This window comes from Aspergillus ambiguus (assembly GCF_047715705.1).
Source record: "Aspergillus ambiguus strain CBS 117.58 unplaced genomic scaffold BDV59scaffold_28, whole genome shotgun sequence".
Classification (NCBI taxonomy): domain Eukaryota; kingdom Fungi; phylum Ascomycota; class Eurotiomycetes; order Eurotiales; family Aspergillaceae; genus Aspergillus; species Aspergillus ambiguus.
The window spans coordinates 17,049-29,423 of NW_027395541.1; the positions used below are offsets into that span (position 1 = coordinate 17,049).

At 50.2% G+C, this 12,375-nt stretch overlaps 6 protein-coding genes across 6 annotated transcripts; 4 read left to right on the forward strand and 2 right to left on the reverse strand.

Annotated features, from left to right (window-relative positions):
• Positions 1 to 360: 360 nt before the first annotated feature.
• BDV59DRAFT_203882 (uncharacterized protein) lies at positions 361 to 1,162 on the reverse strand (the record flags this gene model as incomplete). The annotated part of the gene is made up of 2 exons (XM_073694340.1): positions 361 to 905; positions 964 to 1,162. 2 exons carry the CDS (start codon positions 1,160 to 1,162, stop codon positions 361 to 363), a joined length of 744 nt encoding a protein of 247 aa, XP_073545642.1.
• A 595-nt stretch (positions 1,163 to 1,757) lies between these two features.
• On the forward strand, positions 1,758 to 3,828 carry BDV59DRAFT_203883 (TolB family protein; the record flags this gene model as incomplete). The annotated part of the gene is made up of 2 exons (XM_073694341.1): positions 1,758 to 2,654; positions 2,716 to 3,828. 2 exons carry the CDS (start codon positions 1,758 to 1,760, stop codon positions 3,826 to 3,828), a joined length of 2,010 nt encoding a protein of 669 aa, XP_073545643.1.
• Positions 3,829 to 4,355: 527 nt separating this feature from the next.
• BDV59DRAFT_183322 (SDR family NAD(P)-dependent oxidoreductase) lies at positions 4,356 to 5,065 on the forward strand. The gene has a single exon (XM_073690480.1). It carries the CDS (start codon positions 4,515 to 4,517, stop codon positions 5,028 to 5,030), a length of 516 nt encoding a protein of 171 aa, XP_073545644.1. The 5' UTR covers positions 4,356 to 4,514; the 3' UTR covers positions 5,031 to 5,065.
• Positions 5,066 to 5,915: 850 nt separating this feature from the next.
• BDV59DRAFT_183324 (uncharacterized protein) lies at positions 5,916 to 6,629 on the reverse strand. Its single transcript, XM_073690481.1, has 2 exons — positions 6,492 to 6,629; positions 5,916 to 6,378 (listed from the first exon to the last, which is right to left on the reverse strand). Exons 1-2 carry the CDS (start codon positions 6,559 to 6,561, stop codon positions 6,053 to 6,055), a joined length of 396 nt encoding a protein of 131 aa, XP_073545645.1. The 5' UTR covers positions 6,562 to 6,629; the 3' UTR covers positions 5,916 to 6,052.
• Positions 6,630 to 6,751: 122 nt separating this feature from the next.
• Positions 6,752 to 8,536, forward strand: BDV59DRAFT_183325 (J domain-containing protein). The gene is made up of 3 exons (XM_073690482.1): positions 6,752 to 7,315; positions 7,392 to 7,652; positions 7,717 to 8,536. The coding sequence occupies exons 1-3, from the start codon at positions 7,048 to 7,050 to the stop codon at positions 8,250 to 8,252; spliced, it is 1,065 nt and encodes a 354-aa protein (XP_073545646.1). The 5' UTR covers positions 6,752 to 7,047; the 3' UTR covers positions 8,253 to 8,536.
• Positions 8,514 to 12,375, forward strand: BDV59DRAFT_74931 (ubiquitin-ubiquitin ligase UFD2). Its single transcript, XM_073697029.1, has 7 exons — positions 8,514 to 8,781; positions 8,849 to 9,507; positions 9,563 to 9,773; positions 9,826 to 10,281; positions 10,335 to 11,922; positions 11,976 to 12,125; positions 12,178 to 12,375. Exons 1-7 carry the CDS (start codon positions 8,752 to 8,754, stop codon positions 12,276 to 12,278), a joined length of 3,195 nt encoding a protein of 1,064 aa, XP_073545647.1. The 5' UTR covers positions 8,514 to 8,751; the 3' UTR covers positions 12,279 to 12,375.

Genomic DNA, 12,375 nt, shown 5'->3' on the forward strand with positions numbered 1-12,375 from the left:
CAACGTATTCTGGTGTTGAGCACAAAGCCACGCAATCTATCCCTATCAGGTCCACCTTTGTGATCGATGCATTAGGAGCGGGCGTGCCATTCCTCCCGCCAAATGCACTCACGTTCTTCTCTACAAGCACCGAGTTCGCTATGGTCTCATATTATTGTCTCTCTATCGGTCTTTTGCCGGTTTTCGTAGCGGTTCTTATAGTTCTTACAGGTTTATACTATCATACATGACTGATGCTGAACATATCAAAAGTCAGCGACCATTCATTCCACTTGAGTAGTCCTTAGGATAACTAATCAACAGTGTATTCGTGTGGCAAGCCCACGCATACCCTCCACGTTGAGCTTGAATGTAGCTTATCTAATCCAAGATGGTGTAGTTTGATCCCAACAGGCGACAGTTTTTCGCGAGACCGATGGGAGGGGCTGTACCACCCTCACGAGCAATGTAACTGGAATTATACGTTGGGCTCAACATCTGGATCTGCCCGACAGTCGAGCCGTACTTATCGGCAAGGTCCTTATAGACTCCTGAGGTGAAGGAATAAGGCTCTATGTCGCAGATGCTGGGGTAGCATAGAGGTATCTTGATGAACTGGCCGGCAGGAATGGTCTCGTTTGCACTGTACTGACTACCGCCACCGCCAGGGCAGATGCCATTGATGCATGTTATATTGGTGTTGCAGCTGTCACCACCGCATTGAACTGCATCAAGCGTCATGTTCAGACGTCCAGCAATTTTCCATAATGTGTCACCGTTCAGAGTATAATACAGGCGAGGCCCTCCTACCAGACAGTCATTGGTGCCTGGTCCTTCGATAATGCACGAGGTCCAGTCTGGATTGCAGACCTGGCCGGGGATGATGATGGTCTGGCCAATGTTGGGCACTACCGACACATCAACCACTATATATTAACTGTGGTCAGTAATTTTGTCTGAGAGAGTTGATGCGGTGACACTAACTTAGGTTTGCGCGGCCAATGTCGCAAACGCCGCGGTTGAACTTGCGGGCGATCTCATGAACAGTTTGGTTCGCGACGTCGTTGACGTAATTGAAGCTCGTCGTGTTAAGAGATACCGGATCACACGGCGCCTTGCTCGCTGTTGCAGATGCCAGCATAACACCAGCCACAGCAGTGAGGATGGAGGTAGTAGGAAACATGGCGGCTGTGTCCCAAGTGAAGGATTGAGGTGATATCCACGAAAAGGATTAAGCGGAGGTAGCGGCAACCTGAAGTCTGAGGCAAAAGGACGGGTTCCCTCGCAAATATCCGTAGTTGACCAGCGAAATATTCTTCGACCGCAACGGCCTCTTATTTGCTTTATATCCTCCTCCATTTCCTATTCCCAAAGCGGTAAAGCCTAAGTGGTGAAAAGTGGAGATTGTGATCTGCGTATGCTGCAAGAGCTTAACGCCGAGTGGAGCTCGCAAGGTCCCTCTCTATACGGCATCCAGGCCCGACATAGCATGCTATCACTGCTATGGGGCCAAGCTCCTGCCAATCTACTGTAACAGCGTCGCCAGACAATCTGGGACTTATAGCCTGATTCAGATTGATTCTCGGCAATTTATGGCATCCATCCTGTAGTGGTAGAAATACGAGGAGATCTTCTCCCCCGTCGGAGAACATGTTCTCCTTTCTGGGTGCTATAATCTGCAGCAGATTCCTCATTGTCTCTACCACCACTCTCATTACGTGCGATCGACTATCACTATGCGTGGCTCTAAAGCTTTAACCTGGCTTGCATTAGCCAGCATGGCCTTGGCGTATAATGGACCATGTTCAACATACCAAGGCCATCCCGGCAGGAGAGCAAATGTGGACGCCACGTTAGGCACGTTGCTACACAACCGCATCAGTCCCAATTACTCTGAGCTCTACATAGCTGAAGCAAATGGATCTAACGAGAAGCTCCTCCTTGGTCGCCACACTGTCTTCGACTTTCGGGCAAGCTGGTCTTCCGATGGAAACTATGTCACTTTCACGACGGAACGGAGGGGCGATGGTCAAGCAGACATTTATGGTGTGCGCATGAATGGCTCTACACCGGCGGCATTACCAGAGCCTCTCGTGGCATCGGAAGGTGTAGATGACTCCAGTGCGATCTCGCCAGATGGCAGGACGCTTGCGTTTGCAACTAGTCGATACAACCAGACCAGCCATATCATGCTGATGGACTTGTTAACGGGCGAAATAAACAACTTAACGTACACTGATGAGATCGCCGGTGCTGCAAACCCTTCTCAGCCTAATGGGTACTTCAAGCCCACGTGGTCCCCCAATGGAGAATGGATTGTCTTCACATCGGACCGCAACACGCCATGGCGCGGCCACAGCAATGGAGCTGGCTGGGAACATGTGCAAGAACTGTCCATCTACACCTGTCGTCCAAATGGCTCCGACTTCCGCCTAGTGTCATCCCGCACCAATTATACCCAGGGCTCCCCCAAATTATCCCCTGATGGTACGCGAGTGGTCTTCTATGAGATGCTGGTTGAGGACACTTACAATGGCCGCTTGCAGCCCCAGCTGCTGTACAGCTCATATCTCAACACCAGCATCGTCTCGGTCGACTTTGCCACTGGGAAGGATCGTGTTGTGCACGCTACCGGATCCGGAACCAAGATCAGCCCTTCATATGTTACTGACGATGTAAGTGCTCTCGTTCAGCTACTGGTCAAGTATGTTCTTTACTTACAGCGAGCTTAAAAAGGTCATTGGCTATGTCATGAAGGAGTCTGCCCACAATGGCATCTACTACGTCTCTGTATCAGGCAGAAACTACACGCAGTACCAGACAATTCCGATGAACACCATGACTCCTGCACTGCGCTCACCCGCATGGTCGCCAGATGGCAAGTGGGTCATATATGAGAAGCAGGGTCCTACGGGAGGCAGCACGTCAACTTCCAAGACGCAATACTCGGAACTTTATAGCTTTAACCAGGACTGGGACTACCGCTTCACGGACGTGTTTCCTATGGGGGCGCGGTCTGGGTGCCCTCTGATGGCCATGTCGCAGCAGATGGAAGGTCCGGCCAAAAACAACCTAATGCGACTAGCCATGGACGGCACTGACCAGGTCACCCTGTTCGAGCCAGCCAAGGACATGATCAATCCTGCCATTGCCTCAGGTTATAATGCACGCGCCTATCAGGGAAACTGGGGTCCCAACGACACAAATATAACTTTCGGCTTTGGTGCCTACTTCGTGGCTCGCGAGAGCCTTCCCGGCTTCATATATAGCATTGGGGCTGATGGGTCAGACTTGACGCTTCTCGCCGGAAATAACATTACCAACTACGGATTTCCGTCTTTCAGTCATGATGGCTCCAAGGTCGTTTTTCGGACATGGCCTGGAACAACGGAAAACGGCACCACTGTAGGGACCACGGGACTGGCCATCGTCGACGTGGCTACCCTCAAGATGAAGCAGCTTACAACTGAATGGGATAATCTGCCGTCTTTTTCGCCTGATGGTAGCAAGATCTTATTCACGCGCCGAACTAATTTGGCCAACATCGGTGACAACTATGATATCTTCACCATGAGTCCGGACGGCACAGGGCTCACCCAAGTTACAGACTCTGTCGCCAGCGATGCGCACGCCGTGTGGACCCATGATGGTCGCATCGCATACAGCACCGCCATGTTTGGCTTCCAGCAAGAGGCTCCCCTGTATGACGATTCTATGCAACCTTACGCTATTATCATGGTAATGGATGCCGATGGCAGCAACAAGACTCCATTGACGAATAGTTTGTGGGAGGATGCTATGCCCATGTTTGCTCCAGAACATACTTTGGCGTCCAGTTGTGCTTCTTGAACCTTGGGTTCTCTATGGGGTTGGCGAAATCTATCGATGCTCAAATCGACTCTACTTCACTGTATCGTAACCTTTGCCACTGTATCAACTCAAATAGTGCCATGTGCTATTGTAGAAATTAAAGGCTTCTCAGATAGGGTAATCGTTCAACGGAACCATTGGGATTCAATGTTATTTGCCTTCCAACACAGTGTGGAACTACTCCGTACATATACAAGGGAAGTAGAATGCCCCAGCACCGAATGAGTAAGGTTTATCCTTGGACATTAAGGGCTCCGCGTACTGATGTTGGTCCATTTCTGATGTGGAAAAGAAACTGTGATCTCTGGTAGAAAGTCATTGTCACCCGTGCTCAAACGGAGATGTCCAAGTGTTGTCAAAACCATATCGAGCCTAAGTTTTTTTTTTTTTTTTCCCCTTATTGGTCACCTCCAACAGCTTAATCTCTCCGATACCGTCTAGGAGGATTGTCTTCCAGATGGTTAAACATATATCCAAGCAGGTTGTATATTTGTATCTTGAGCGGATAAACGAAAGTAACGCATGAAGGATACGGGACCGAAGAGGGGTAAAATCAAGTAGGTCAAGTCTCTCCCTTCCGGAGGAGACACAATTCAACACGATAGAAGCTGGAAAGCTGGCATTTTGTAGACCGCAATCGTCCAAAGGTTGCAGCTGCATTCAATATGGCGGAATATCAAACATTACCATCTTCTCTGCCCCAACGCCCAATTCCGAACCGCCTCGAGAGTCTCGTCGCACTTGTCACCGGCGCAGCAGGGAATATAGGGTTTGAAACAGCTCGTCGATTGTTGCTTGAGGGTTCCAAAGTCGTTCTTGTGGATTTGGATGCCGATAGACTCGCCAACGCGGCAGAATCACTGCGAAACGAGCTCAAAGATTCTAAACACCAAACCAGTCCGGACGAAGTTGTCTTGACAGTGCAGGCAGATGTTACCTCTGATGAACATGTCCAGCGGTGTGTGTCGGAAACGATACAGAAGTTTGACAGACTAGACATTGCTTTTCTTTGTGCAGGCATATCCTACTCGTCCACGAGTATTCTTGAAACTGAAGTCGACCAGTACGACAAGGTGATGAGCGTGAACTGTCGATCCGGTAAGTCCGCATCTCTGTTAGCGTCTCATATATACCGGCTTTTAAGATGGAGATGGGCACTGCCGCGTGAATATGTGAGCTAGATGAGCTAATGCGAGGTGTTTGCAGCGTTTTTGGGGGTGAAATATTGTGGTAGGGCGATGAAACAGACCGGGCGGGGCGGAAGTATTATCCTGGCTTCTTCCATCGCTGGCCTTCGTGCCACTCCCGGTCTCTCTGCATACTCGACCTCTAAATTTGCATTACGTGGGCTCTGTATCACAGCCGCCGCTGAGTTAGGTCAGTACAATATCCGCATCAACACCGTCCATCCTTGTGGCGTCAATACACCAATGTTCTTGGCGTCTTGGCCGGAGGAAAAGATGAAGAGCATGCTTGGAACGGTGCCTTTGGGTCGATGGGCGGAAGTATCCGATGTTGCAGCCATGGTGACATTTCTGGGCAGCCCTGACGCCCAGTTTCTCACCGGTGGTGCTTACAAAGTGGATGGGGGAATAGTGATGTACTGAATGTGGTAAAGGGTATACAACATATATGGTAATGACAATGTCCTACCTATCTACCTAGCTAGTCGAATATATCACAAAGCAAAGTCTGTGGTAGCATAGTGCGAGATGTATGACTAGAATAAATCTCTATAATTGCCTAATTATACTAAGGAACCCTCCGCCTCGCGAAATATGTGCAGATATACGCGAGTTCACACCGCTGCGATGATCAAGATCCAGCTAATGGGTAAGGTGGGATCAATGACATTAGGATTATGTTGAATACAGTTGAATACAGTTGAATTTTCGAATACCGGCTGTTATGCCTGTTTCGTTAGCCATACCGGATAGAGACCGAGAATAACCTGAGATGATCTGACCTTTTCTACTACATTACACACTGGCTCCGGTTGGTATCCTGTAAGAGCCCTATATCACATTTGACTCTCGATAGTTTTTGGCAGACCCTTGTAGTTGACCAATATAACTATTTTCTACTATTTGGTACCGATTTATATTAGACGATATAGATACATGTATGTCTCAAACTCTTGGAAGATAACAGACCAAACACCATCCCGTTTTGACGCCTCCTACCCATGAAATCTCGAGGGGATCTATTCTTCCTCCTCCTCTCTCTTACCCAATGTGTAAGCCAGACCACCACCAACCATGTTGACCAAACAGAGACCCATAGTCATGCCGCGAGTTATCCCTCGCGGTCCCCACTTCTTCATAAATTGTTGTCGACGACGACCGGCAAGGAGAAGATAGAGCCCAGACCAAGCTGCGCTAATTCCAGCACTATCCTTTTTGAAGCCTTGGAGATTTGCGTAACTAGTGAAGAGAAGGACCGGAGGAAAAATCATGGGCAAGGCTTGGAAAGGACGCATATGTTGCGCCGTTATTAAAGTGGCGAGTAATGTCGGAGGAAACGGATTTTCTGCCAAATGGGTTAAGAAGCTGTTTCGCGAAGAGTCAAGGGGACATCGAAGTCGCTGGGTTCATAGGACAATGGTGCATGGGCTCGAGTGATGGCATCATAGGCTAGCTTACCTCCCCATGCCCTGGCTTTCTGGACGAGGGACTTTTTGGTCTCTTCGACGGGCGAGCTTGAATCGGCCATTATGACGTGGCAGAGAGGTAAGAAATAATTTCTTCTCCTGCAATTATGAGAGAACCCAGTCAATTGGGAGAGAAAGCTAAGCTTGAAGCTCGGTGCGGAGGATGGACTTCTCCGAAGGGTGACTAAACCGGTCTTGGCAGGCGGCAACATTCGAAAGACACCACGTTTATCAGTCATCAACAATAATGCCATTTTTACTCCACATCTGAACCATCTCCGACCTGGGGCTCCTCGATCACCCATTTCGCCCGTTCCTGGATCATTCACCCTCGACGCCAGCCCCGACCGTTGCGTTTGCGCTCTTTTCCCCGCGTCACCTGTCCGCTCGTTTCCGACACTCGATCCCTCTCATCGGCTCATCCCCCGGGATTCTTCTCCGAAAACATAGGCGCAGAAAGCGAGAGAACGGCGTGGCGGATATAATACGTATATATTCGGATTAATCCCAGGCTCTCTTCTGAGTTTAGGTGACCTCGCTTTGCTACTATGCCCTCCGCCACCGCGTCGGGGGTGGACAACGGGGGCTCCGCGAAAAATCGTGAGCATACCCAGGGGAATCAGGAACGCAAATACACTCCGGACCAGAAGGCTGCGGTTCTGCGGATCCGAAAATGCTCAGCGACTGCGTATTACGAGATTCTATCTCTGGAGAAGACCGCCACAGACGGCGAGATCAAGAAGGCATATCGGAAATTGAGTCTGTTGACGCATCCTGATAAGAACGGATACGAAGGTGCCGATGAAGCTTTTAAGTGTGAGTTTTCCATCAGCTGGGACGGAATTTTTCTCCATATCGGAAACATGTCTCTAACGTCGTTCTGGGGTTGTAGTGGTGTCCCGTGCGTTCCAAGTCTTATCGGATCCCGACAAGAAGTCCAAATATGATAAATTCGGTGGAGATCCCGACAGTCGGTTCACTCCCAGCGCCGGGCCTTCGGGCGGTTCGCCCTTCGGTGGATTTGGTGGTGGTTTCCCGCGATCTGCAGGTGCGGGTGGTCCAGTCTTCGAGGAGGAAATATCACCTGAAGAGCTATTCAACCGCTTCTTCAACGGTGGCTTTGGTGGCATGGGAGGAGGATTTAGCCCTTTCGGTATGATCCCGTTATATTCTCTAATACGAACTTGTGCGTGAGGTTTACTGACTCCGTCCAACAGGTGGCCCGCAGTTCGTCTTCAACATGGGCGGCGGCCCTGGATTCCGTGTTCACCAATTTGGCGGGCCCCGGCCACGGAGACGTCCTCGTGAAGCTCACCCCGCCTCGGATGAGATCCCCTCGCCCTGGGATACGCTCCGACAACTCCTGCCGCTTATCCTCCTCTTTGTTCTCCCGCTCCTCTCCTCGCTCTTCTCTGGGTCCTCCACGCCATCTGGTCCTTCCTATCGCTTTGATGCCGCAGTACCGCCCCATACGATGCAACGAACGACACCCAAACTCAAGGTAGATTACTTCCTTAACCCTGTGGACGTGGAAGACTACAGCCAGAGAAAATTCTCCCAGCTGGATCGAAAGGTGGAAGTGGATTATGTCACCACACTACGATACGCATGTGAGAACGAAGTACAGACCCGCGACCGCATGATCCAAGATGCCCAAGGATGGTTTTTCCCCGATGTCGAGAAGATGAAGGCAGCGAGGGCCATGGAACTGAAGAGTTGCCAGCGTTTGGAATCCCTGAAGGGGAGGTACTAGTCTATTTCGTTCATGATGACTTGTTTCGCATTCCGTTCGATGCATATTGTTTATACCTAATGTTGCTCCTCCTGCTTGTTGGAAACATCTTTGATCCCGTATTTTGGGCATTAGAATCAAGTACCGAGGGTATTGGCGTCGGCTGAACTCAATTCCAGGGTTGTTTTGGTGACGTTGAATGTTGATGTGCGCCGTAAGAGAGATGGCCGGCGCCAAGGCGGTGAGTGCTTAGTTAATGCGACGAACCTGATAGAAAGAACATCGGACATCGTGATTTCCAACCCCCATCTTCCTTCTTACATCTCTCTTCCGTCTCTCGTTTCGCCCTGTCTCGCTTCTGCGAAGATTTTTGGAGCTTTGCGGGTCTTGTGAACTGCCGCTAACTGCTGACTTTCCAATTTCTGGCCCTCTGCCTTGGCAATCCTCTCTCGGACCTCACTTGTCTTGCTCCGCACTTTCTGCCCCGCTGATACAGCAACGCTGTCGTCTATCACCAGCGATGTCCGATGACATGTCTGAAGCGGATAAAGTTGGTTAAATGATCTCTGCGGTTGATAATGGCAACTGGAATATGTACACTTGGCTGACTCGTCCAGATCCGCAACAAGCGCCTGGCGAAGCTGGGGAACCCAACTCCGCCCTCAGCACCCGAGGGAGCAGAGTCCGGAAGCCCTTCACAGTCAAACCCCCCTCTGGAATCTCGATCGCAGTCTAATCCGGCTAGCACGACAAGCTCCAACGTTCCCTCGCCACGACCAGAGCCCCAGCAGTCAGAAGGCAAGAGAATCAAGATTACTCCTGCGGCGTCAGCCAGTGTCGCGTCGGAGCTATCGCGACCCGTCACACCTGTCTCCAATACACCGCCGCCTCCCAAGGCAGAGGAGAGCATTGAGATCTTCGAGGACCGCACACTATGCGCTGTGTTTAAGCTTTCCTTGAAGGAAGATCGACGGCAGGATATCCATGGACAGCGCCTGTACTATCTCCCTGGTCTGCGGAGCGAGCTGGAGGACCAAGGTCGGGAATTGCGTGTCGAAACCTCAGTGTTAGACCAGGCCCTCCTCGAAGCTGCATCAAACGCGCCCCGGAACAAACCTCTCGAGTATCTCCTCCCTTCCTTCAAGAGGGTATCCAGAATGCAACAGAAGTTCCGTCGTACTGGCGATAACGACCCAAAGTACAATGTTATATGCGAAGCCCGTCGCTTATGCATAAGTTATTGTATATTTGCCATCACAATGCCGGAGATGTTCGGGTGCGTTCATGCCAGTCCTCTTAGTTGTGTGAACGACACACTGACTTTATCACAGGGTGGAGTCTTCCGAACGCTCGACTTTCAAGCCCTACCTTCTTTTGGATCCAGATGACGATAAAGGTGTTGATGCTGAATTCATCAGCGAGGCCGTAAAACGCTTCGAAGAAGATGACACAGTAAAGCCTGCATTCATCTCAGCCGTGGAGGAAATGAGCCGGGATCTAGCGGCGATGACCGTTAACGATGATCACAAACCATATGTCACCGTATGTTAATCTCCCTCTTGGCGAAGTTCCTTGCCAACCTCACTCCTTCCAGGCTTTACAAAATCTCGTTCGGCATCCCGCGATTGGCACCGCCATTACGGAATCGTCCATTTTCAACGCAACCGCGGATCCGGTGTCATTCGAAACGAGTACTCTTTTGGGCCCATGGTTTCGCCTCTCGCCGTTGCAGGCCCCTGTTACCATGACTTATTTTTCAAGTCCAAAGACCAGAGACCAAGCTTATATTCTGAACACGCAACGATCCCTACGGATGATGCAGCAATTGATCAGCCAGGATATTCTCGATATTGTAAATCATTTGATCCGTGCGTCCAAGGAGGCTAGGGAAAGAATTCTCGACTGGTTCGCTGCAGCGTTGAACATCAACCATAAGCGACGGGCGATGCAGGTTGACCCCAACACTGTGTCATCGGATGGGTTCATGTTCAATCTTACCACTTGCTTGGACCAGCTCTGCGAGCCGTTCATGGATGCGAGCTTCACCAAGGTATGCGGTTCAGCCAAATCGATCGAGAAGACGTCTTCTAACAGTCCATCTAGATCGACCGGATCGATGCGAATTATCTGCATCGCAATCCACGGGTTGATATGAAGGACGAAACTAAAATCAACGCCGACCAGCATGCCTCTGATGCATTTTATTCCAAGAAAGCCGATGGCACATCGAATTTCATCACTGAAATATTCTTTCTTACGGTGGCCGCCCATCACTACGGCAGCGAGTCATTGACTTCCAAGGTTGAACAGCTTGACAGGGACCTGCGTCATATGGAAAGCTCAATTGCTAGGTTCGAAGCAGACCGGCAGAGATGGATGGGCAACCCGATGCAGCAGAGAATGTTCGAGCAAGCCTTGAAGAAGTATAAAGACAAAATAGATCTGGGCCTTGCCTTGAAATACAGCCTCCAGGGAGTGCTGTTCGATGAGCATTGGCAAGCCCGCTCTATGCTTTTCATGCGTTATGTCATCGTCTTTCTGCTGAGACTTGTCTCCGGCAAAAATTTCCCAAAGGAGGAAATCCAATTGCCCCTTCCTGAAGAACAGCCGGAGATCTTCAAATGTCTGCCCGAGTACTTTGTTGATGACATCGTGAGCAACTTCAAGTTCATCACGTGGTCTATGCCTCATATCATCACGGCAACTCAAGGTGACGAGCTGGTCATGCTTTGCATATCCTTCTTAGAGAGTACGGCCTATATCAAGAATCCTTATCTCAAAGCGGGTCTTGTTTCGATTTTGTTCCGGGGAACGTGGCCTCGCCCTGGTGGCGGTCGTGGTGTCCTTGTGGACTTGCTTAACTCCATGCCCTTTGCTAACGAATACCTGCTGCATTCGCTCATGAAATTCTATATCGAAGCTGAGCATACCGGTGCTCATACCCAGTTCTATGACAAGTTCAACATCCGGTTTGAAATATTCCAGATCATCAAGTGCATTTGGCCTAATACCCTTTATCGCAACAAACTGTACAACCAATCCCAGAAGAACCTAGACTTTTTCGTCCGTTTCGTGAACCTACTGCTGAATGATGTCACATATGTCCTCGACGAGTCGTTTGGTGCATTTATCACCATCCACAACGTCCAGACTGAGCTCCGCAGGGAGGGCAATTCCATGGATGCCACTGTGCGTCAGCAGAAGGAGGAGCATCTTGCATCTGCACAGCGCAATGCCAAGTCTTACATGCAGTTGACCAACGAGACCGTTGCCATGCTGAAGCTGTTCACCGATGCACTCGCCGAGTCGTTTACAATGCCCGAAATCGTGCAGCGTCTGGCAGACATGTTGGATTATAACCTGGATGCCATGGTTGGTCCGAAGAGCGCCACATTGAAGGTAGACAATCTGCAGGAGTACGGTTTTAACCCGCGTGCGCTGCTGAGCGAGATTGTCGATGTATACCTGAACCTAATGGGTAAGGAGAACTTCATTATTGCGATTGCCCGCGATGGGCGATCATATAAGCCAGCCAACTTTGAGAAGGCAGCTGAAATCCTGCGCAAATGGGCCCTCAAATCGCCCGAGGAATTTCGTCGATGGGGTCAACTACAGCGCAAGGTCAAGGAGGCCAAGGAAGCGGACGAACAGGCCGAAGAAGATCTTGGCGAAATCCCGGACGAATTCTTAGGTACGTTAGAGCATCATCGTGGTGTTAGGATCCGCGTTAACATGTTTTCTCAGATCCGCTCATCTACACTCTGATGGAAGACCCTGTGATTCTCCCGGGGTCGAGGGTGTCTATTGATCGGTCGACGATTCGATCTCACCTATTGAGTGATCCTCACGATCCGTTCAACCGTGTACCGCTCAAGATTGAGGATGTCACACCAGGTATGGTCCCTGAGGCTGGAGGATAGGGAGGTGAATACTGACAAGAACGCAGACACGGAACTCAAAGCGAAGATCGAAGCCTTCAAGGCCGAGAGAATGTCAGAGCGACGGAAGCAACTAGGACAGGATACTATGGATACCACTGAAGGATAGGCCTATCTTGATAGTCGTCTTTTCGCATGAAATACTTGGCCTCCTCCGCGGAGTCCGGGCAAATATGGTTCTATGTCTGCCCAGAACTTGTGTTTTT

Coding starts and splice junctions, on each gene's coding strand:
- BDV59DRAFT_183322 (XM_073690480.1), top strand. CDS start 4,515: ATGGCGGAATATCAAACATTACCATCTTCTCTGCCCCAACGCCCAATT.
- BDV59DRAFT_183324 (XM_073690481.1), bottom strand. CDS start 6,561: ATGGCCGATTCAAGCTCGCCCGTCGAAGAGACCAAAAAGTCCCTCGTC. Junction 6,379..6,491: donor GAAAGCCAGGGCATGGGGAG/GTAAGCTAGCCT, acceptor CCCATTTGGCAG/AAAATCCGTTTCCTCCGACA.
- BDV59DRAFT_183325 (XM_073690482.1), top strand. CDS start 7,048: ATGCCCTCCGCCACCGCGTCGGGGGTGGACAACGGGGGCTCCGCGAAA. Junction 7,316..7,391: donor TGCCGATGAAGCTTTTAAGT/GTGAGTTTTCCA, acceptor CTGGGGTTGTAG/TGGTGTCCCGTGCGTTCCAA. Junction 7,653..7,716: donor AGGAGGATTTAGCCCTTTCG/GTATGATCCCGT, acceptor TCCGTCCAACAG/GTGGCCCGCAGTTCGTCTTC.
- BDV59DRAFT_74931 (XM_073697029.1), top strand. CDS start 8,752: ATGTCCGATGACATGTCTGAAGCGGATAAA. Junction 9,508..9,562: donor ACAATGCCGGAGATGTTCGG/GTGCGTTCATGC, acceptor ACTTTATCACAG/GGTGGAGTCTTCCGAACGCT. Junction 10,282..10,334: donor TGGATGCGAGCTTCACCAAG/GTATGCGGTTCA, acceptor CAGTCCATCTAG/ATCGACCGGATCGATGCGAA.